Source organism: Pleurodeles waltl, chromosome 10 (assembly GCF_031143425.1).
Source record: "Pleurodeles waltl isolate 20211129_DDA chromosome 10, aPleWal1.hap1.20221129, whole genome shotgun sequence".
Lineage (NCBI taxonomy): Eukaryota > Metazoa > Chordata > Amphibia > Caudata > Salamandridae > Pleurodeles > Pleurodeles waltl.
In genome coordinates this window covers 112,153,800-112,177,099 of record NC_090449.1, presented here as the reverse complement: position 1 = coordinate 112,177,099, position 23,300 = coordinate 112,153,800, and the positions used below count along the sequence as shown (strand labels likewise).

Below are 23,300 nucleotides of genomic sequence, written 5' to 3'. Positions count from 1 at the left end.
GCTCCGCTCCCTTTGTGTGACTGTTGAGAGTGAATACACAAACAGCCCCAATGTCATTGTGAGCTAGACGTGTATTCAGCAGACAGGAAAGGCACAGAATGGTTAAGCAAGAAAATGCCCACTTTCTAAAAGTGGAATTTTCAAACTTAAAATTCAAAAACAAACTTCACTAAAAGGTGTATTTTTAAATTTGAGTTCAGAGGCCCCAGACACCTTATCTTTATCTGCTCCCAATTGGAAATTACACTTAAAATATATTTCAAGGCAATCCCCCTGTTGCCCTATGGGAGCGATAGTCCTTGCAATAGTGAAAAACAAGTTTAGCAGAATTGCACTATCAGGACATGTAAAACACATTATTAGTACAAATCATACCTTTTAAATGCACTGCACCCTGCCCAAGTGGCTGCCTTGGGCCTACTTTAGAGTTGACTTACATGTAGTAAAAGGGAAGGTTTGGGCCTGAAAACTGCACAGACACTGCAGTGGCTGGTCTGAGACATGTTTACAGGGCTACACATGTGAGTGGCACAATCAGTGCTGCAGGCCTACTGGTAGCATTTGATTTACAGGCCCTGGGCACACATAATGCACTTTACTAGGGACTTACTAGTAAATCAAAAATGCCAGTCATGGAGAAACCAATCACAAATACATTTTAGACAAAGAGCATATGCACTTTAGTACTGGTAAGCAGTGGTAAAGTGCCTAGAGTTCTAAAGCCAACATAAACCCGTCAGAAAAAATAGGAGGAAGAAGGAAAAATGTTTGGGGATAACCCTACAAAAAGGGCCAGGTCCAACAATATATGTAGCTTAGGGTGTCCATTTAATCCAGCCTAAAATGTTTGACCAAACTGAAATCCTGCTTGAAGTGTGTTTGTGAAGTGATGTAGGGTACCCCATAATCCTGCTTGAAGTATGTGTGTAAGATATATATATATATATATATATATATATATATATATATATACACTTCAGAGATGAGCCATATGCTGGACCATTGAACTAGCATGTAGTAGTTCTGCAGTAGCAGCAGTGGTGCCTGTTCAAACACCCACTTAGGTAAATATCCTGCAAGGGGGGGGGGGGGTATAATGGTACTGGATGATTTTACCCACACTATCAAGGTCGATCCGTGGTACCTCTACAGAAGAACTAATGACACCAAGGGGACACATCTTCAAATTCACCAGTGTTTAAGGCAGCTGTGAACTGTCCATGGCTGGTCCACCTCCTAGTGATCATGACTGGTCCACCTCCTAGTGATCCTGACTGGTCCACCTTCAAGTGGAAGACACATAAGGACCAGCAGCATATACTCCCCAGTCTGCGTCAGCCCTGAATGTGTGCTGCTGATCTACTCCATCAAGGTTGTTTCATCTCCGCCTGTGTTCACATGGCTGCTGTTATGTTTTTAATTATTTTGAACAATTCTTGGTTTTGGCTTAACATTACTATATTTGTAAGCTGCATTTTAAATAAGTGCCTTTGAAAAGTCTTTTAAAAATATATATATTTTGGAGAGTTCAGTTATTAGAATAAGCCTCATTATAATACATTTAGTTGTATTTCAAAATGCCTGACAGATTGTTATGTTTAATCGATCTTCTTGGGTTGTCTGGATCAAAACTTTATAAATATTGACTGTATTTCCACTAACCAAGGGTTTCCTAACCTAGCACCCTTATCAGCTGCCTACTCTCAGTTCAAATGTGGTTCCAACTCTAAAAGTGTTAGTGGTCCAATGAGTATCCTTTGTGCCTTCCTATTCCACCGGTGAAGTGGATCCCTCGCACAGCAGCGCTGGCAGACCTGTGTTATGAATGTTACGAGTCATATTTTCAGGAATGGGGTTTTAATAAATCGTGAAGGACAGGCTGGTCAAGCTGATTCTACTTCAGCATGACAAGCTGCTAGCACATTGAGATCCATTGGAAAATCCTTGGGGTATGGGGGCCTCACAATATACTCGAAGATTTGTTGGTGCATCCTCAGATGAAATCTGCTTCTGATCAGTGGCCAAGGTCAGCTGTATTTCAGCTAATCACATTGTCTTTTTACAAATCATAAAGACATCTTCTGAGTAACAATGTCTACATTATCTGACCTTTTCTAGCCGCTCTACTCATCCCACTCCCATAAACCACAATTTCCCGTCCCGTGTAATCTCTCCTTGCAATCTCACAGTCTAACCTCCTCCACTCTATGTGCTTATCCATTTTTTCCACTTTCACTCAAATAGTTACAGCTAACTCCTATTAACGTAATCCAACACTAGAAACTGGTGAAGAAAAGGCTTTGATTTCCTTATAACACTAGACTAACCTGATCACCAAAAATATTATAGCAATATTAATGGATTAACCACTATCTTCGGGTTACAGAGTAGCATACAACTCGCCATGAAGCAATTCAGTGCCTCATCAGGGGTAGTAAGTGCTTTATAAATGCAATTACAATACGAATTGATCTACAGTGTCATTATCATTACAATATAATTATCACCAATTACTGCGAAGACCTAAAATCACGCAGCCCAGGACATGTTCTTATAAAGGTGATCAAGCTAAGAAGGCAACCTCAATACTGACCATTAATGTTTCCTTGTGTGTTCTTGCACATGCAAAGTGTTCAAGAGATGATAGTGAGTAGAGGTTTCCACAAAGATTATAGATATGGAAAGGTCAAACTGTGAGCCCAGTAATCCCTGGGTACAGGATTACAGGGGTGGATGAGGGGGAGCACAGTGTGGTCAATTAATGCACAGATGTTACTGATCTCAGTGCCAATTACACATGCATTTGCACATCTAATATAATGTCATTACACACAATTATTTTCTGTAGCCTGCGGCAAAACGGCATAGGATAGTGAAAATGGACAAATCGCGTTTTGGAGGCACATCCCCTCCTCTTGACCAACTTCAGCACTTTGCACATATCTTAAAAGAACTGAGCTAACAAGAGCCAGATTGTTTTGGAAAGTCTTTTGCGTTTGACAAATGACACCAATGTCATTAGCAAAATAAAAAATGATTTTGCTATGTAAAGAGATGTGACCATAAATGCAGCAGAACTACCACAACGCGTGTGTGTGTGTGTGTGTAAATATATATACATATTTGTAATTATGTGTATGTGTATTTGTATAGATCGATAGGTAAATGGTTCTTGTCATGTTTTCCTTTTGTTACCATAAATGAAAGTTGGAATAAGAATCCATCCAAATATGCAATTTTCTGGAGGCAGTTTTTGATTTCCACCTGCTTCTCTCCCTTTCCCTTGTTATCTAGTGCCTTACCCTTTTTATCTTCTGCCTTATTTACCTTGGCCAGCTCCACCCTTTTCTCATCCTGTCCACCCTCTCTACTCCACTCTGTCTCACCTCTCTCCCCCTCCTTGTCCCTCACCTCTCTCCCCCTCCTTGTCCCTCACCTCTCTCCGCCGGTGCCTCACTGTCTGTAGTGTTTACCTTTGCTCTCTATTGGTTCTCTTCGCAGATGAACAGCACGGCTTCCGCGGTGTCTGCCACCGCTGCCCGCACTGAAGGAGGACCATTCCTTTCCAGCCTGGCGGTGGCAGTGATTCAGAGCACCCTCTCCCCACTCACTACCAGCTCGCTGCCCTCTCAAGTTGCCGCTATGCCCCTACCTTTGACAGATGCTCAGAACGCCACTGGACAGCAAATTTTCCTGACCACCCCCGCCGCGCAAGGGATCTCTGGAGTCTTTGTATGGTCAGCATTGATCCTGACTTGCCACCAGGTAAGAATTTCCCCCCAGTGATGATGGATGCACTACGAATCTAACTGTTGTGTGATGCTCAGGATTAGTCCCCTTAGGTTTCTGAACTTCTGAGTGCCACCAGTGGCATAGGAGAGGCTGGAATAACATGTTTTAAGCCAAAGACATTTGTTTGAGTAACAGCTCAAATCCTAATATCTTGCCTTGTATTCGATGATTTGGTCAGTAATATTTGTTGCTTGAAGTTTCCTTAACCCCAATCTCCACACTGCTAGGTTCTGTAATGTTTTATAGACCAGTCCTTTCAGATGGGAGGGAGACATAGCGAGTAGTAATGCAGATCCGCCTTCCGTGAATTTCCTGTCCTCTTGCACACCCATCTGACATCATGGCACAGGGACGATATCTCTGACTGTTACCGGCAGGTTGAACTTTGTTCCCAGACCTGCTGATACATTGCTCATTCTCAGTCCCGCCCCCTTCTCCTGTGACTTAGTTTATCTAACGCATGAGTCACTGTGTGTTTGTTTGCCATTAATAGATACGTCAAGCTTCGACTCTTTCTAGTTGCTGGAGCTTAAGGTGCCAATGCAGTAGGGCATGTTTATCTGCATGTTCCACAGAGGTAGAAGTATTTAACCTTTTTTTTTTTTTTTTTTTTTTTTTTACTTTTCACTTTATAGATCTACTTGCACCTTAAAAACTATACCGTCCCCAATGAACAGCGATACATTATCCGGATACTCTTCATCGTTCCCATTTACTCCTTTGACTCTTGGCTCAGCCTCTTGTTCATTGGCAACAACCAGTATTATGTGTACTTCAATTCGGTGCGAGACTGCTATGAAGGTGAGTTCCATCGATGTTTTATATGCACAAAGCATACCTGAGATTGGTTCCACAAAAAGTACTGATGAAATACTTTCCGATGATGGGGTGATGGGGAAACCACATACACGTACTGAACTAATCACCCCATGGAAAAGCCAAACTATCCTAGGAAGCACATATCCGCATTGTTATTTCCTGGTCGGTATAGGTTTATTCAGCAGGTCACCCAGGAATTTTATACGTCTTGGCTTCAAGTCTGACAATTTTATTACTGCTCTAGATGGTGATTCTGCTTTCCCATAGTAACTCTTTAGGATTTCCTAAAACCGATCCTTAATAAATCATACCATAGGCAATTGATCACAGAAAGATTTCCCAGTCCTTTCTTCGAAACTCGGAGAAATCCAGTTGGAAGCATTTGACATAATCTCAGAAATCCAGGGCGACTCTGTTTCTGCAGTAAAATTATTTTCTTATGTCATTTTTCTCTCGATTTGCCAACTCTGAGTGCAATGATATTCAAGACTACATGAGTGCTAGCTGCAGCCTGGAGGGGTGTGACATGTGGCGGATGAAATCTTCAGATCAAAAAGAGAATTCAGAAATTCTTTGAAAAAGTTCAACCAAGTGTATCCACCCAATAGATCGTGTTTGACCATGTTAACAGCAGCAGTTGTAGAGTTGTGAGAGGGCAAGCCTTTTAATAGAAGGTATTTGGCAAAGATTGAAAGTCTAATCAAACCATAAGTCTATCATGAAAGTAGACTGCACAGTGGGAAGTTACATGCAAAAGGCTGAAATAGTTTTGGTTTCATACAAAAAAACAGTTGAGTAGTATGCAATGCAAACATTTGTTCTGAACTGTGCCATTCACCCTTTCAATGGTTGTCTTTATGCAGCAGAAACTGAGACAAAATGTGTAGATAGGTACACTGGACCCATCCAGTCTGTCAGCTTTTGAGCTCTTGCAATACCACTGACCATATGTGCTGCCCAGCTTTTTGCTCAGTTGCACAGCATTAAGAGTCTGTTTCTGTTCAAGTCCACTTAGGACATTATTACTGCTTAGCACTCACCTCCTGTGCCAGCAGCCTGTGCCATGCGCCTTCTCCGTTTGTGAATACTGGAGCCACTCGGCTCCCAGTTTCTTCCGTTAAGGAATGTCACTGATATTTTGTCTGGCTTCAGCCTTGACCATTGGCTCCCTCTAAAACATAAGGGTGCTTCTGCTGCGAGTACGGACAAGGCTCTAAATAATTTAATCTCCATATATTTATGCTCCAACATAGAAAATATGAACATTGACATCTAATTGGTGTACACTGGGGGTTGCTCCCTTGCTAGAAACAGGGATTTGGTATTTAAGTATTTGAAATGTCAGTGCGTACAAACTAGTATATTAGGCGCTATACAGATGTAGTCAGTGGTTGTGGTGTGCAGCATTCAAACCCAGCACCACTTAAGATGGTTAATCTCCTCTGAAAATCTTGAATAAAAGTGAAACATCAGGAAGTCAGGAGATTACCTCAGTGCAAATGGGACTCTACTAATCCTTTAAATGAAAGAGGATTACCTTATCAAAAATTGATCAGTATTTTTACTGCTGAAATGAAGATTGAAAATGGGTATAAGAGATACAAGGACTTCAATTACTACAAAGCTGTTGAAGGAACACATTCCTGATAAATCTGACATCTTTTGCAAGTGGCCACCATCTGCGTTAATACGTTAAAACTGGCAGAAACATGACTGACACATCCTTCTCTTTATCTGTGTTTTGAGAACAGGAATTGGTAAGCTTTTCAAATCCCTTACTTGATGGCTGCTAAGAAAGAGCCTATGTCTCTCTACTCATGGCCCGGTTCATTGGCAGCTGGTTACAAAGGCCCAATTTAGAGTTCACTACTAACTACAAATCTTTACATTTCTCAAGGAAATTTTAAGTATGAAATTGAATTCACCTTCTGAGTTTCCTTCCTCTCCAATACTATCTGTAATGTGGAGTAAATTCTGCAGTTAACATCTACTCATTATTTAGAGATTTCTACTGAAATATAAGAATATTCATTTACTTTCAAACTCTAAATCTGGTACTAAGTGTATTGTATTAAAAATTCACGTTCTTTCATTTGTGAATTGAAACCCTTTCCACATAGGTGGTGACAAATTTAGTCGGCTGCTGAGTAAATATTGAATGTTTTCTGATATTTACCCAGATGCTGGCTAAGTAGCAGAGATTCATCACTGTTTAGCCGGCGGCCTTGTCATTACCACAGAATTTTCACTTTATTCTTAAATAGTCGAGATTTGACCCTAGTTTGCCAGCACCCATAAAAATAGCAGGGGAATGTAACTGTCTACCCAGCTGCCGGCTAAATAGCAGAGATTGTGTACTTTTTTGCTGGTAGCCATGGAAACTGCAAGGAAAGTTTACTATTTACCTGGCTAGTGGTTAAATAAAAGTGTTTATGAATTATTTACCCAGAGATCCAGCAAATGACAAAGAAGCTTCAGAATTCACCCAGACATAGACTAAATATTTGTCCAGTAGTCAGATAAATTGCAAAGAAACTTCACTCTTTACCTTCTGATGGCAAATAGCAGACATTATGTACGATTTGAACAGTAGCCACACAAATAGCAAATAAGCTTCATTATATACATTGCTGCTGGCAAAATAGCACAAATTATGTGCTGTTGGACTGGAGGTCTTGCAATATCAAAAACGTTTCAGGAGCCTGTTGGCTAAATAGAAGACATTATGTACTACTTAACCAGTGGCTTTCAAAAATAAAAAACACATTATTTTCTTGTCTACTGATTATACAAAGGATACTATCTACTGTTTGCCAAGTCTTGCATTGATGCTGGCTAAATAGCAGTATGTGCACAATATGGCCAGTAGATGTGCATGTAGCAGAGAAACTTCACTATTTACCTGGCTGCAGCCTAAACAGATAACAGTATGTATTACAATGCCCAGCGCAGATTTACCAGGTATAACTGCAAATGAGGAATGGACTCAAATGGCACCCATCTCCATATGCAAGTTAGTGCTAAAGAAAATGCAATTCACAACCAAGCAGCACTAAATCATAGGTCTAAAGGTCCCAGGAGCCATCAAAGAGAATGTTTGAAAACTTCCAGATTAACTAGAAAGCCATGGCAGAGAATGTCACTCCATTATACCAATTCCTAGACACAGCAACTTGCGGCCCCATTTTAAAGCGGTCACTTAATCCACAAATGCTCATTTAGGTTTTCCTGAAGCGGTGGCTAACAATAAAGATGAGACTAGGTGGAGCTGTTTACTCTTCTACAGATTTGTATGTGCTCTTACAAATTCATGGGAATGTACCAGGGCCAGATATAAGATTCCCAAAAAGGCTACATGTTATCAGAATACCTTTTTTCTGCGCTAATCTCTCATGCAACTAATTAGTACATTCTGGTATTAGTAATTGTGGTTTAGGTCAATTAAAGAGCTAAGACTAAAATGCTTGAAAAAAATAACTTGTAAAAACAAAGGCTAGAAATGGAAAAAATGTATCCCAGTCATGGACGTCAATTCACCAAAATTCCAAGAGTAGTGGAAGTGACATCAAACACCTTTTCATCTTTACTGAATAATGTAATATTATTCTCCTAGTGTAATACAAAAAAACTGACTAAAAACAAAAAAAGGAAGTGAAGCCAAACCAATATCCATAAGGACGAGCTGCCCCTGTGTTTCTGGCACTGATTTAGCCACCTCTGAGTCCAGGGGTCGCAAAGGCAGTGCCAGGGGTCGCTTGGGGTTACAGTTGCAACACCTGACCACCCCTCAAGTTTGTCCATGATCCCAGCGTATGCTGCCATTTAATTTTTACGTTAACAACTGCATAGGACCCCTTAATTGAGAGGCTTCATTCCAATTTCATGACAGGGAAGTAAAACTATATGTCTTAAAATAACTAAAATCAATGTACCTAGTCAATTATCAGTTAGCGTTTTGTCAGATTCCTTGGTAGCTGTGTTCGGCAAGTATATATTAAATATGACTAAATGACTGAGTGGTTGGTAATGACATTGTCATTCAAGCCTAACTCCTTCAAAAAGAAGTAACAGGGACAGGAGATTATGGATGCATAATCCAGTTTCCAAATTTGTGAATCTTAAAAGTCAGTCTCTGTGAATTGCCTTGATTGTCAAAGTTGATGTTACAAACTCATGGGTATTGGTTATCTTAGAGTTAAAATCTTTATAGATTTGTAACTAACAGTGTAGTATTGAATTCATATGGCCAGTACTAGGACTGCAGAGTCAACAAGCATATCTGGTGCACTGAGGTTGAGTCTCAGTACCTTTTATATTTTCTGCATGTGAGGAGGGTGCAAGCAGTCTTTCAACAGGCCACTTTCTGTGTGACAGATTGACAATGAAATGATTCTTCCTTCTCTATGCTGATGTTGTGCTGCTTGTGGTATTACAAAGAATGTATTGGAAAAAGTTTTAGAAACATTAAAAAAAAAAATCAGAATAATCATCACGAGAGTTTGAGAAATTAAAGGAGTGGGATTATTTAATTATTTTGTTGCACGCTCAAGATCAGAAATGTTTACCTGAATTAATTGTGAAACAGCTGCATGGTTTGGAAATGCTATACCATAATACCCTGTCAGTTATTCCAGTGATCCCTGTGTTCCACCTTGAGCAATCATGTATGTCAGTCAATCAATCAAAACATCTTATTTTGGTCAAAGACCTTTAAAGCAACAAGAACAAATCACTATGTACAATCTTTCATATAATAATGACCCACTCAATAAGTTGGAATCAGAATGACATATCAGAAATACATCAATACAATTTCATGAAAGACTTTCATATGTGTAACAGTGATAAAGTGCTTTGATGAAATTTAAAAAACAAATTGGGACTATCAAACTATTATTTGAGTCTTAATAACAACTGATTTACCTGTTACTTTTAAAAGTAAGTGGTTCGGTCTTCTTACTTCCAAGGCAATAACAAGCACATCATAAATGGAAAAACAAATATAGTTATGGTGTTTCCTAACCATGGGTGCTCATTCTTACCAGTTCAAGTGCTTAGTTCGTCGGGATTTTATCTAACTGTCCAAGTTGCCTCTTTTTTTAAAATAAAGACGAGTTTCCTGATGAAGTTTGAGGAGGAGGGGATCTGGAGGTATTAACTAAAACCCGCCACGTGGTCAGCTTATGAGTATTTTCTTTACTAGGAAATGAATGGGCCTATAACTAATTTAACTGAATGTCATTGGAATAGTAAGGAATAGTCCCAGTAAATCAGAAAAAGATATTTAGGCATCAAAGAAACTGAACAGAAGACACAGAAAGATAGTGTATTCATTGTGTTTATTAAAAATAGTATAGGACATAAGACAGTGTGAAGAAATGGAGGCTGTTTGTTGTCTTCATTCTTTTGACCCAAGGATTAATGATTTTACAGTCACACTTTAATACTCATTTTCTACAGGGGGAATTTAGATCCACTATCTGCCGTTTCATAACTGGTTTGAGGTAGTTCCTTCATCTGCCAATTTCAGGTTGTAGCTCAGAGATTGTCTTTCTGCGGAGTGATGACTCTCACAGCAAGTAGCAATGATATTGTCTTCAAGCAGGAGTATGTAAAGCAAAGGTACAATGAAGTCTGAGGTCTCATCACTTGGCTGTCATCAACCTCCCTGAAGCAGTCATTAGTTAAAAACAAAAGGTAAGGTCCTGCTTTTAGGGCCTTCCTCACCTATAGCAACAGAAACTGATGATTGACCCCTCACTCCTACGATATACTAAAGGTCATTGCTCTGGAAGAACTAATCAGCAGCCCTTTGCTAACAAGGACCTCCTAGAATTTCTGTGGGTACCATTTTTACATCTGTTCACTTCAGGGCCTGGATAGCCACCCTCCTGCCACAGTGATGTAGTCAATACAAATACACTGTTTTGTGACATCCAGAATGCATTCTATTGGTCCAGACACTCAGACTTTCACCACACAAGGGGCCACATGTACAAAAGGATTTAGCATTTCTTAACAGACCAAATCACAATTTCAGTCAGTTAAGAAATGCTAATTTTGTTTTGCATATGTACAAAGGCAGATAGGGAATCACAGAATGCAATTTCTACCCAGTAAAATCGTATTTTGTAATTCACTAAATAGGGATTTCCTGTTTGCAATTTCCTAAGCACATGTACAAACAATTTCCTAAATGCAATATGGGCATTTAGTAAACACTATTACCATCAGCTCCAAGTTGATGGTATCCATGTGCGGTTTAAAAAAAAAAAGTGCACCCAAAATGCATTTTTTAAGTGCCAAGTAGCGCGCTCATGCCCCTAGGGCATTTTTGCGTTTTTCATGCACACCACTATTTCTGGGTGTGTATCAATGTGGAGGGGCATAGGCCCATAGGCACCCTTGGTTTTGCATTTCCTAATTTGCGATTTCCTATTAGGAAATCCAAATTTGGAAAAACAAAACCATTCTTATCTATGGGCCTTCAGGCCCATAGGAACAAATGGTGTAAAATTTCCTAAATAGCGATTTCCTAATAGTGTTTCCTACTCTCTAGGAATCAGTATTATGAAATCTCTATTTTTGTACATTCCATTTCCTAGATAGTGATTTCTTAGGATTCGCTGTTTAGGAAATGCAAAAACTGAATTTCGTACATATGGCCCAACGAGTTTTATTTTTCTACACATTCACTTCACATACATGTACCTGACATCCACAAGGAATGTCCGCACAAAGGTCTGGGACTCGGACAGACTACTGTACCATCTTGACACTCTGAGATTCTTTCGGGCCTTCCAAACTCTTTGGCTGCATACACACCTTCCCCACCTTCAAACTTGCCCTCAGAGTTTCGCAGACCAATTTATCTGGTGTTGAAGCTACCAGTGCTGGTCTTGATTGTATGTTCATAGCTGGCAATCGGGGCTTTGTCTCTCTGTGTACTAACTGACCCCAAAATATCTGCAGCCTCCCTGACACCCGTTCTGCTCATCAAAACCTTCTTATGATCCTCGGCTCTCCTTAGTTGATTGCCATTTGACCCCCGTTGTTAGCCATTAACCACTTTTGCTGACTTCAGCCTGCTAAGATTCTCCAACTCTTTCTTCCATCTTTCACAGACCACAGTCCTTTCTCCCATCCAACACAATAATTTTCCTCAATACATGTTTAGACCCCTCTGCCAAGTTTCAGTCCCTCTTCCAGATGATCCACCCTCAGACCACTGAGCCAGTATCAGGCAGCATTTGCTATCCGACCTCACACGGTGACAGTCCTGAATTGTTATTAGGCTTGGGCGAATTGCATCAACATAATTCGCTGAATTTCAGGAATTTTGTGTTGTGCTTTTTACATGAAATACTCAAAATTATGCCATTTCCCGCCTTTGTGTAGTTATGCACCATTTGCAGCAAAAAAGTTATCATGAACTGTAAAAATTTACCACAAACACATAGTAACAACAAAATGCGAAAGTCTGTTGCTTATGGTGACTTTGTTGCTTTGCGCTATTTATTAGTGCTAAATGTGTCCTAACATACAAAATGTAAGTGTTAAAATATAGTGAAAAATAACACCATGCATGTTGCCCAAATTTTGCATTAGGTATAAACAAATCACCTGAATTTCGTACACCCCTACTTTTTATTCACTTTTCAAGCTCTGATTTTTCAGCAGATAGGATCAAAAGCATTGTGAAAAATGTTGGGTTTGGTAAGGGCTGACAGTATGGGAAGCATGAATAAGATGGATTTAAATAAGGGATATCTTAATACACGTGGCCTAGTATCACATATGTCGTTCTGCTCCCAGTCTTCTTCCTTCACCCCCTGATCATTCTAGGTCTTCTAACAATGGTCTTCCTCCTAGTTCTGTTCCAAGTCCTCCTATTCTGTGTTGATTAGGTCCTTCTGATCCTCTTCCTGGCCCCAGTCATTATGGTACTGGTTTCCAGAATCTGGTGCTGCTGATTCTTCTCCTTCCTGACCCTGCTCCTTCCTGGTACTCCCTGGTCCATGGTCCTGACCCTTCCTGATCCCTAGTCGACCTGCTCCTGATCTGCTTAGTTCTTCTGGTCCTCTTCCATCTGGCCATGTACTCCTCGCCCTAGTCCCCAGAGTCTGTCTGCTATTTATGACCCTGGCTGCGCACCAACTCATCCTCGTAGCCGTGATCCTCCTTGTTTCTGGTCACCTGGTTTTGCCATTCTTGCTCCTGTCATCCTGAGCTTCCCTTGTCCTGCTCTTCCTTTTCATCCTCACCCTGGTATGCCAGGGCTTGATCCGCCTGGGCTTCTGTAACATGATCTTCCTGGTCCCCACCGTTGTGTATCCCCTGGGCCTCTTTGTCTTGGTCCTCTCCTAGTGCTTTTCTTGGCTTTGGTTGCCATTGAATCTGGCCCTGATCTCCCTGGTTGTGTTTTCTTAGTCATCCTTACTCTGAGTCTGGCCTGCCTAGCACTAATCATCCTATTCCTGGTTCTCACTGTCCTGTTTCTACTCCTGGTCCTGCTGGCCATCCTGTACTTTGCAGCCTCCCCCTTCTTGTTCCTTCCTGATCTGTTTGAACCTCATCCGCCTGACCTGGTCTTTCTACTCCTTCTTACCCTGTTCATCACTTGATCTACCTTGTCTCTTGTGTCCTGGTTCTCTTAGACCTATCTCTCTTAGTCCTTGTACTGTCATTTCACTCCTGATTTTCCAGGACATCCAGGTTCAGTCTTCTTGATCTTCTTGTCTCCGGTTATTTTGTCCCCCTCATCTTCCTTACACTGGTCTTGCTGCCCCCTAGACCTAGTCCTTTGGCTCCAGTTGGTACTTTGGGCTATGAAATTGAGGTCCTGCCATAGAACTCTTAGGCCTGTTCGTGGTCATCTTGGTCCTAATATTTCTAGTCTTCCTCACTTTGGTGCTGGTCCTTTTGGTATCCCTGGAACAACCCTCCTCATTTTCTTTGCTTTTTCTTCTATCTTCATGGTCCTACCGCTAGCCCTGTGGTCCTACTATCAATACTATGTGTGCTTTTGATTTTCCTGGTCCTCCTGGACATGATCCTGATCCTTCTGCCCCTTGTCCTTGTGGGTCTACACTAAGTGGCTATGGCCATCCTTGTTCTGGTCCTTTTAGCCTTGCCAGCATGTCTCTTATATACTGTTCCTGTTCCTAGCCCTGTGGCCTGGTCCTTCAGGCTATGGTCATCCTAGTCCTGATATCCCTTGTCCTGATCCTGCTTTTCCTCCTCACCCAGGTCTTCCTGGTATGCCAGGTCCTGGTCCTCTTTGCCATGATCTCCCTTCTTCCTATGGTCGTGGTCCTCCTTGGCCTCTGCTCCTCATTCGCAAAGCTTTTTTGTTTCTAGTTGTATGAGTCCCAGGTCTCACCCCTGTAGTCCTATTCTTGGCTTTCTTAGTCTCTATTATTCTCGTGATTGTTTTTTCCACTAGACCTGCCCCTCTTGGCCCTGGTCCTTTTATAGTTTAAGTACTCTTGAGCCTAGTTCTTCTGGATCTGGTCTTTGGAGCCATTCTAGTCCTGGTCTCCTTGATCCTGGTCATTTTAGCCCTCCTTGTTCTTGCCTGCTTAGGCTGGTCATCATACACCTTGTCTTTTGGTCATCCTGGCCCTTTCTGGTTCCCCCACTCTTGGACAATCCTGTCCATCTTCCTTTCTGTTGACCTTTGCCCTGGTTAGCTTGTCTTGGTTCTCCTCAGCCTTTACCTTCTAGTCCTAATTCCTCAGGTCCTGGTCCCACTGGTCTCCGTGGTCCAACTAGCCTCTTGTGTCCATGCACTCGTTGTCCTCTTGGTTTAGGGTTGTCCTGGTTCCCCTGGCTCTCCTTGTCCTCTTGGTCCCACAGGTACTGCACCCACTGGTCATGGTCCACTTGCTCCTGGTTCTGCTTGATCCAGATCATTTAGCTCTGGTCCTCCTGAACTCCCTAGTTCATTCCCCTTTTTCTTCCTGACTGTGATAGTCCTTCTTATTTATGATCCTCATCAAACTGTTCATGCTACCCAAGATGATCGATCTTCTGTATATAGTACTCTGGGTCTTCATTGCCCTTTTCTGGTGCTCTGAGGTATGCTCCTTTTAGTTTATCTAGTCCCCCGTGCTCTGGTCCTCTTGGTGGCCCTGGTTCTGGATCCCTAGTCTAGTCCCTCTCCTGCTTATAATGGCTGTTCTGTCCGTTGTCTTCCTGGTCTTCATCTTCATAGCCCTCCTCAATCTGGCCCTAGCGCTCCAGCTCTTTGACCTCATGGTCTGCAGTACCTTGTTCTGGCCCTCCTCTGATCATAGCAGCCTTTCCTGATTCCAACAGACTAGAACTTCCAAGTCCTCACGTTCATGGTGGCTGGTTTTCATAACTATTTACTCCTGCCCCTGGTCTTCCCAATCCTGTTTTTCCAGTTTCACAGTCTCTAGGCCATTTTCATACTCCACATCTGAAATCTGCTCCCTCTGTCATCATGGTCCTGCTCTCCTGGTTTATCTAGGTCCTCTGGTTTGCCTGTTCCTAATCCTTCTGACCCTGATCCATCATCCATGCAATCCTGGTCTTGATTTTTGTACTCCTTTGTCCGGTCCTGTGGTGCAATCTCACTAGCCTTGGCTTCCCTAGCCCTCTGCCCCCCTAGTCCGTCTGCCTCATCCTAGTCCTACTAGTCCTTCTGGTCTCATGGTTGCCTGTTCCATGTTCTTGTGAATTTAAGCCTGGTCCTCTCTGTCATGGTCCTCTTAATAATGGTACTCCTAGGTCTGAGTGTCCTTGTCCCTTGTCGCTGGTCTTCCTAGTTCCTGCGTTGTGGGTCACCCTAGTCCATGTAGTCTTGTCAACCTGGTTTAGGGTCCCCCCCGAGTCTGCCCTTCCTGGTCATTCTGATCCAAGAGCCTGGACTTCCTGGCCCTTTCTATTCCTCCTAATCCTGCTGATCTAGCACTGGTCCTTCCTGATCGTGGTCTTCCTGTTCCTTGTGCTTCTAACCCCTTTTTCTTGATTTTATTTCTGTTCTGTGGCTCTGATACTCCTGTCTCTGACGCTCCTTTCCAACAGTCTCCAGGCCCTGGTCCTCGTGGCATGTCCACCTGGATCTGCTTCTTTTAGTCCTGGTCCCTGTCATCCCTCTGGTTGGAGATTTTGGACCCTCCTAGACGTCTTTGTCTTGCTTTTCCAGGGCCTTATGTTAATTTTACCCCAGGACTTTCTGTTCCTTCAGGCCCCTTGTCCACTCGGTTCTAAGCCCAGCTCCACATCCTTCCAGTCCTCTTGATCCTTCTCACCCTGCTCCTGGAACCCCTAGTCCTGGTTCTCCTCTTAATGTTCCTTGTTATCATTTTGATCCTAGTACATTTTGGACTGGGCTACCCTGATCCTTGTTCCTCATGTCCTGGTCCTCGTGGTTCTGGTCAGCCTAGCCCTCCTGGTGGTCCATCTCCTGGTCTTTATCCTATAGGTTTAATCATCCTCCACCTACTTCTCCCCCTCCTTCCTTCCCCAGGTCTCTTCCACAATGATTTTAGCTGGGTACATCCTCCAAGCTGGTCACTTGGACTTTTTATTGACTTGCGTATTCTTTTTGCTGAGACAACACTGTCAAGGACCGAAATGAGGACCCATTAGAGACAGGACCCAGCCCAATTATAACACTGCTTACCATGTTAAAAACAAAACTGACATTTCTAAATTACATTGGGTGAGTGACTAAAATGTTAGTATGGCTGAAGCGAACACTCATGACATAGGACCAAAAGCATCTATTCTTAAAACTCATGCTGCTGAGTGAATAGTGTGAAACGTGTTTATTAGCTGGCATCTGAGCAAATAGACACTTTCCTCCTGGATTACCCATGTGATTTGCTTACCTGTCTCTTGCTCTCACTTCCCGTGGTGGATAGATGCCCAATTACTGTGTCTCACCTAATTTATCTCCTGCAAGTGCCCCCAAAGCACGGAGTATCCTTTCACCAATTACTTTATGCAAGTCCCTGCCTCCCTCTCCTCCCATTGCCCAGACACCTCCCATCTCTCTGTACTCCCTGTTTGCTGCTGCTTGTCTGCTGCTGCTGTGTTGAAACGTCTGAAATATTAAGAAAGCACAGTGCCCCTTAAAAAGAAGCTCAAACCATGTAAAAGGCCTTCTCTAATAAGCCCACACTGAGCCCAGCTTTCAGATATCATCCAAAGGAGGACCATGACCAATACAAAAAGAAAATGTATTCCCATAAGTGACAAAAGCATTTATGTAACATGCATTACAACCATACTCAGTATTCTTTGCAGACAGCCAAATACTCCAAATCTGAAGAAAATAATATCTGTTTATTATGTCCTTAAACTCCACAAACAGAAGTTTCATTCCTACATTTCTCATTTTAATACTATATTAATTATTTTATTTTTTTATTCAGAATTGATTTTTGCAGTTTTTTTAAATCGCCTTGGCCTAAATAATGCATTTACCTTTGTACATTTATATATGCACTTACTTTCAAATGCCACACACACTTTCTTGTACCCCCATTACAGAATTACCCCTATCTTGCCATTGCCTGGAGTCCCTTTTTTCTTCCAGTGCAGCTAAATGATGACCTCTTACAACTATTTATTTGGGCACCGATCAGACATTACATGATCTCTACTATTTATCCTGCAGCTAGAAAAACAGTGACGTTTCAGATATTTAGCTTTACGCAGGCTAAAAAGCAGAAATTAAGTAATATTTTAGCGGCTGCTGGATAAATAGTAGAAGTTATGTCCTATTTGGCCGGTAAACGGATAAATAGCCGCTTCCAATATACTGTGGTTAGTAGGTCGAAATGATCATCTGTGTTTCTGCTGACCCTCCCCTAGGTTTCTAGATTTCTAGTAGCATCTTTTCCTTTCTAGATGTCCTGCCTCTCACTCAAAGAGCCTTGAAAGCTATTGTTGGAGCTTATTTGCAGCTCCCAATGCTGGATAGCAAGCCAATAGATGCCCTGCCATGTTTAAAGTTCCCTGCCTTGATAACATTGAATTGCATCAGATGTACTCCAACAAACCAGTTGGATCACCTTTGGATGGAAATACAATGACAGCCATGTTATGGTGGCCCAGTCATAATTTTTGTAGTCTACAAAAAGCTGAGGTTTGTTTATGGGTGTCGATTCATCAACATGTTAGCGGAAGTGATATCATATGCCCTTTGACCTTAATGGCTTCACTTAAAGTGAAGTCACATGACCTTAACCATCATGACATCACAATAATTGCACTCAATTTATCCTTATTCATTCAAAACTCTTTTGCTCGCTTACTCACACACACACCATCCCACACACTACTGTACATGCTCACACATACACACACTCTTATCCAGACTCACCCACATGCATGACCATAACATGTATAGAAAAGCATTTTATTTTACTTACCTATTATGCTAGTGAAGGTCCCACTCCGGACACTGCTGCTTCACTTTTAATTGCATTAATAGTGAATGATAGATTAGATCATGGGTACTCGCAAACATTTTCCCAGGGGCCAAAAAGTTTGGTCTGTGACGTACCTGGGGGCCACACTGACGCCAGGGCGGTGGGGGTCGGGTGGGGTGACTAGGGGGATTGGTGGCAAGGTAGGTGTAGGGGAAACAAAGGATATACATCTAGTGGCTGAAATAAACAATGGGAAACCAGAAAACCTGGAATTAATCCCAGCTTACCCACTTTTCCAAATTGTGTGATCCTAGGCAATTGTTTAGTGTCACTTTTCCTCCTTTTTCTGCATTATCACATTTAAGATGTCCTCAAAATACATGATTCACGGTGTGCGCTGCACATAACCTGCTTCTATGTTTGATTTAATAAACTATAATGTTTTTTATGTATGATAGGAACCCAGGCCACCCATAAAGTGCACATACCAAGTGACTTGCCTCTTTAATTTACTATAGGTGGTGTTCTCAGGGTAAGGGAAATAATTAATGTTTCCAAATATTATGTTTGAAAACTATCACTTTAAAAGGAATACATCTCATGCACTGATAAAATAAATTGTACTAAGGCGAAAAGGTTCTGCATGTTAACTAAATACACTTAACTAATTTTGAAGAGACTGTCTTAGTTTTACACTTATGCTGCAAGGTGTCATTAAAAATGAAGGCGTTTCTGAAGTTAAGTGCAGGAGTCCCTTCTTCCTTTCTTTAGCACCAATTAAGTTTGAAATAAAAGATTGTGTGTGTATTTAATATTTTTGTTAGTGTGGAGTCGAGCAAACAGCTGTCCAGTGCTCCTGTTGCCCCAGGGGCCGCATGTAAAGGTCAGAGGGGCCGCATGAGGCCCGCGGGCCGTACTTTGAGTATCCCTGGATTAGATTATTACTCACTATTAATGTAATAAAAATGAGCAAAAAAGGGCGCTGGACCTTGACACTGGTAATGCGACCCTCCTTGTGTTCTTAGCACTAATTTTGCCACCTCCGAGTACAGGGGTCGCAGCTCCTAAATTATGTCCATGTGTTTGTTGCTCCAAAACAAAAAGACAATGCTTCTTATGCGCTGGGAATTTTCTTGCAGTATGTGGGGAATCAATGTTGTTTTTTATATTTACGACCATCATTCATTTCATAAGTGTCACAAACAACAAAAAATAGTGTCCGAGTACCTTTCTTCTGTTGATGTTAAACTTGGAGTCCTGTGACAAGTTGGTCACGGGCCAAGATTCTGAAAGAGGAGCAAGCTGAGACTATGCCCTCAGAACCCAACTGCTCCCCTCCTCACTTGGAGGGTGAAAACTGAGTCCGGCAGGGGAGGCAGGTGCCACTTCTATCAAACTCTAAATAACTCCCATGTCTTTTAATGCATCTGTGTATTTCTGTTGGCTACCTGGTGGCTTCTCTTCAGGACAGGTTTAGATTATGGGTCTGATTTAGATATTTAGGTATAGGCGGATGAGTTACTCCACCATAACTGTGATGGATATCCCGTCTGCCGAAATCTAAATCTCATTATAGCCTATGGGATTTAGATTTCAGTGAACAGGATATCAGCCACCCTTCTGACAGAGTAGTTCATCCGCCAGTATCTAAATCAGGCCATATACCTCTTTGAAGCTAGAGTTGCTGATGACTAGAGCTTTGTGAAATCGTCCCAGAACTGGAGTTACTATTAACTTCTCATCCTGAACAGAAGAACAAAAAATAGGGAGGGCAAGAGTGCGACTCATTCTTCTCATATGTGACAAAACCAAGGCCTTCTTGCAGATTTCAATACAACTTGCAAGGTAGTCAAGTTAAAGCTGTGTTGTATTGTAGATTTGAGTACCCTTTGTAACCCTAGAAAAAGTGTGCGCAGAAGGGCTTGTGGCGGGCTTTGGGTAGGGAGAAGGTATGACAAGGCGTTACAATGCGAGCTGGCTCCCCATTCACAGGCGGTCGGGCAGGTATAACTGCATGCACTGGATGCCTCATTGCACCCAGTCTCAGTGCACTTTACTGTTTAATAGCCTTGGCCTTTTCTGTTTGCTTTTTAAAGACATTCGACTCATTTTCATATTTACACAAAGGCAATGTTCCCATGCACAGCTGGCTTGGCTGTATTGGAGGCCAGGATCCGGTCTGCTGCTCTCCTCAAATGAAGCGATCCATGCCTTAGTTACAAAAACATTCACACTTCGAAGTGCATCAGAGACTTATCTGTTAGGCAGCCTGCTCTGGTTCCGAAATTACAAATCAAAGTGGTGAACATGGCATCTCTGGTGCCAATGCTCACCAGAGGGCAGTCAGAAGATTGTATACATGGCTACCAAGTTGCCCCTTCTACGCATGACTCTATAAGCTAGTTGTGCAGGGCACTTTGCACACTAGTGCTTGCAGAGCTGCTTACTGGTATTAGCAGCTTTCGTGACCTATTGGAATAAATGATCCCTCAAAATTCTAGATTGGGCAATCGCTACAAAGTTAGGTCTAAATGAAGTTGTCTCCCCCAAAAAGGGCTACTTGACAGCTAACTTTTTTCTGACTCTTGGTAATGGTGGGGAGTGCTGTGTTGTTGAGGGGGGTACTGAGGGATGGCCTTACAGTGTCCCCGCCTGGTAAACGCCCAGAAGAGGCCCAACAAGGGGAAGGAAAAAAAAACTTTAAAAAAAAAAAAATCTCTTTAGATGGTTGCTTAACTGTACTTAAGAAAGTTAAAGGGATTATTGATTCGCCAGTGTGTACCACTGAATTGGGCGCTAACAGTAATTATTATTTACAGTAAGGGAGTACACAATATCTTAGGTATCAAAAGAGATTTGTGGCTGTGTATAGACGGTGCGCACATCCAAGGTTTCTATTGTCCTGAATGTTGGAAGTTCATGATGGTGTGTCTAATTAGACAGAAGGAAATGCTCAAGTGGTAGTGCACCCAGCCACAGGGTGCGGTAAACTGTCACCTGAAGGTCACAGTCCATGTATGAGAAGAAAACACCACGGCACATCCCAGGATCAAGGTGAGAAAATTGTATTCATTGGTGTTAAATCAGGGTGGAAATCCTCTGATATCATGAAATGCACTGGATACGTAGTATGAAAGCACTGTACTGACTCTGGGACGACGCCATACACACACGGCTTACACACATCATGGACACCTTGAAGACTTACCATGGTCTCGGGCATTGAACTACATTTATACTACAACTTGTACACTATGCTGTACGGTTCAGATTTCTTGGAATTGTATCAAGATTAACCATTTAGTTCGTATACTACAAGCCTTGAAAAAGTCAAGGATGACGAAACACGTGTCGGCTGTTTTTTCACAAACATGAAAATTGTACAGTGCTTTCATACTACGTATCCAGTGCATTTCATGATATCAGAGGATTTCCACCCTGATTTAACACCAATGAATAAAATTTTCTCACCTTGATCCTGGGATGTGCTGTGGTGTTTTCTTCTCACAATATCTTAGGTGCAAGCATGCTGCATCTGTTAAATGAGTTAAGTCATTGCTGTGTTCATTAATTATCCTTTTTCAATTAGTTATGCCCTTTAACCTTCCAGGTTGGGAAATTGGTGGGGAATGAGAATGGGAAATCTTTTCTATCAGTGCTCAACGTGCTTATTTTGTTTTTTTAGATATATTACAACATTGGTTCCTTCGCTTTTTAAAACAGACATTGTTGGTGAGGGAGGTAAACATAAATTCTACTTTCTTATTAAAATGGAATGGAGATAGGGAGTGGATCTTGAATGAAACCGAAAGCAGTGATGGAGAGTCCGTCATATAGTGGATTTAGGGCTATGAAGGAGAGCTAAGTCAGGGATTGTGTTAAATCAGACTGGGATTGTAGTCAGAAGGGAGCAGATGTGCCCTGGAAACTAGAGTTTCTGACTGACAAACCTGGACTTGCCTCAAAATCCCGTAATTCCTCTAAAAATCACGTAATCCTCCTGTGCCTAAAAAATAAGCGTGTAACATAACCCGTTTCTCCTGTGTAGCTCTCTAATGCATTGTGCTATATAAACTGCAAACAGAAAAACTGAAGAATTGACTTATTTCAGGTGGCCAGAGCTTTCGGAGATGAATGAGAGCCTGAAGTATTAAGGTTATGTTGTAGTTTCTGTTGTACCCTTGTCTGATTTATCTTAAAATTGATTAACTCTTGCGTCTAATATATTTCTTTGTCTCCCATTCCTCTTCAGCGTTTGTAATTTATAGTTTCCTCAGCCTCTGCTTCGAGTACCTGGGAGGAGAAAGTGCCATCATGTCGGAGATCAGGGGCAAGCCAATCAGGTAAGAGTGTGCTGACCACCTCCTTGCTCCGCCATATTGTAGTGGTAATGTAGTGTTGAATAAAAATGGAAGAAATAGCTTTGGAAGTGCCCCTCGCAAACACGCACAGAGGACACATTCGGGACATAGCAAAGTTCTAACTCCTGTTTACTTATAGCCAAAGGCTGACCGGATATCATTGCTCTTGGTTTTTAGGTCCAGTTGCTTTTATGGGACATGCTGCCTGCAGGGGATGTCCTACTCCATTGGGTTCCTCCGGTTCTGTAAGCAGGTAAGCGAGTAGCATTTGTTTCTCTTTCGGAAGTACTTCCAAATGATAGGATTGTTCTTCTTGACTGGTATGTGTTTGGCTTGTCTGGATGACGCTGCACATAGGTGGTGCAGATGCCATACTAGCGGCCGTGTCCCAGGAAAAGCAATAAGGCATCAGTTGAATAAGGCTTCAAACCATAAATGGCATCACATTTTGTTACCCAGTAGATCAAGTTCCAAAAGGAAAACCAGTATACAGACCAGAAACAATTACAGTACAAATCAGCCAATGCTTTGCAGATTGCATCAAAAGCCACTGCCTGATTTTAAGTATAAACACTGATTATTTTCTCCTTTAAGCAACTAAGGGCCAGATGTAGCAAAGGGTTTTTCCCATTCTGTGTCAATGGGAAAATGTGCTCGTACATATGGCCCCAAGAGAGGAACCACTCCATCAACTGCTTTGTAACAGAAGGATAATGTTAGGACTCTCAAGTCCACATGTGAAATATGGGCTGGAAACATAAATTGGGTCCGGTAAGGTGGGGAAAGTATCATGTGATGGGATCTGACATCAAAGACAAGCAGCTCAGCAGCAAACATTAAAGTCTTGGTAATTTTTGCGGGCCCTAGACCTTTGAGATGGTACAGCAGATCATGCAGCTGTTACCATGACCCAGAAGTA

At 42.0% G+C, this 23,300-nt stretch overlaps 1 protein-coding gene across 2 annotated transcripts in view; it reads left to right on the top strand.

Moving 5' to 3' along the window:
• TMEM184A (transmembrane protein 184A) overlaps positions 1 to 23,300 on the top strand; it is a 141,335-nt gene that overhangs the window by 82,651 nt on the left and 35,384 nt on the right. For both annotated transcript variants that reach the window (XM_069209918.1, XM_069209920.1), the window contains exons 2-5: positions 3,502 to 3,765; positions 4,428 to 4,593; positions 22,273 to 22,363; positions 22,559 to 22,634. In XM_069209918.1, coding sequence (XP_069066019.1) covers positions 3,502 to 3,765; positions 4,428 to 4,593; positions 22,273 to 22,363; positions 22,559 to 22,634 — 597 coding nt within the window. The remainder of the gene's footprint in view (positions 1 to 3,501; positions 3,766 to 4,427; positions 4,594 to 22,272; positions 22,364 to 22,558; positions 22,635 to 23,300) is intronic.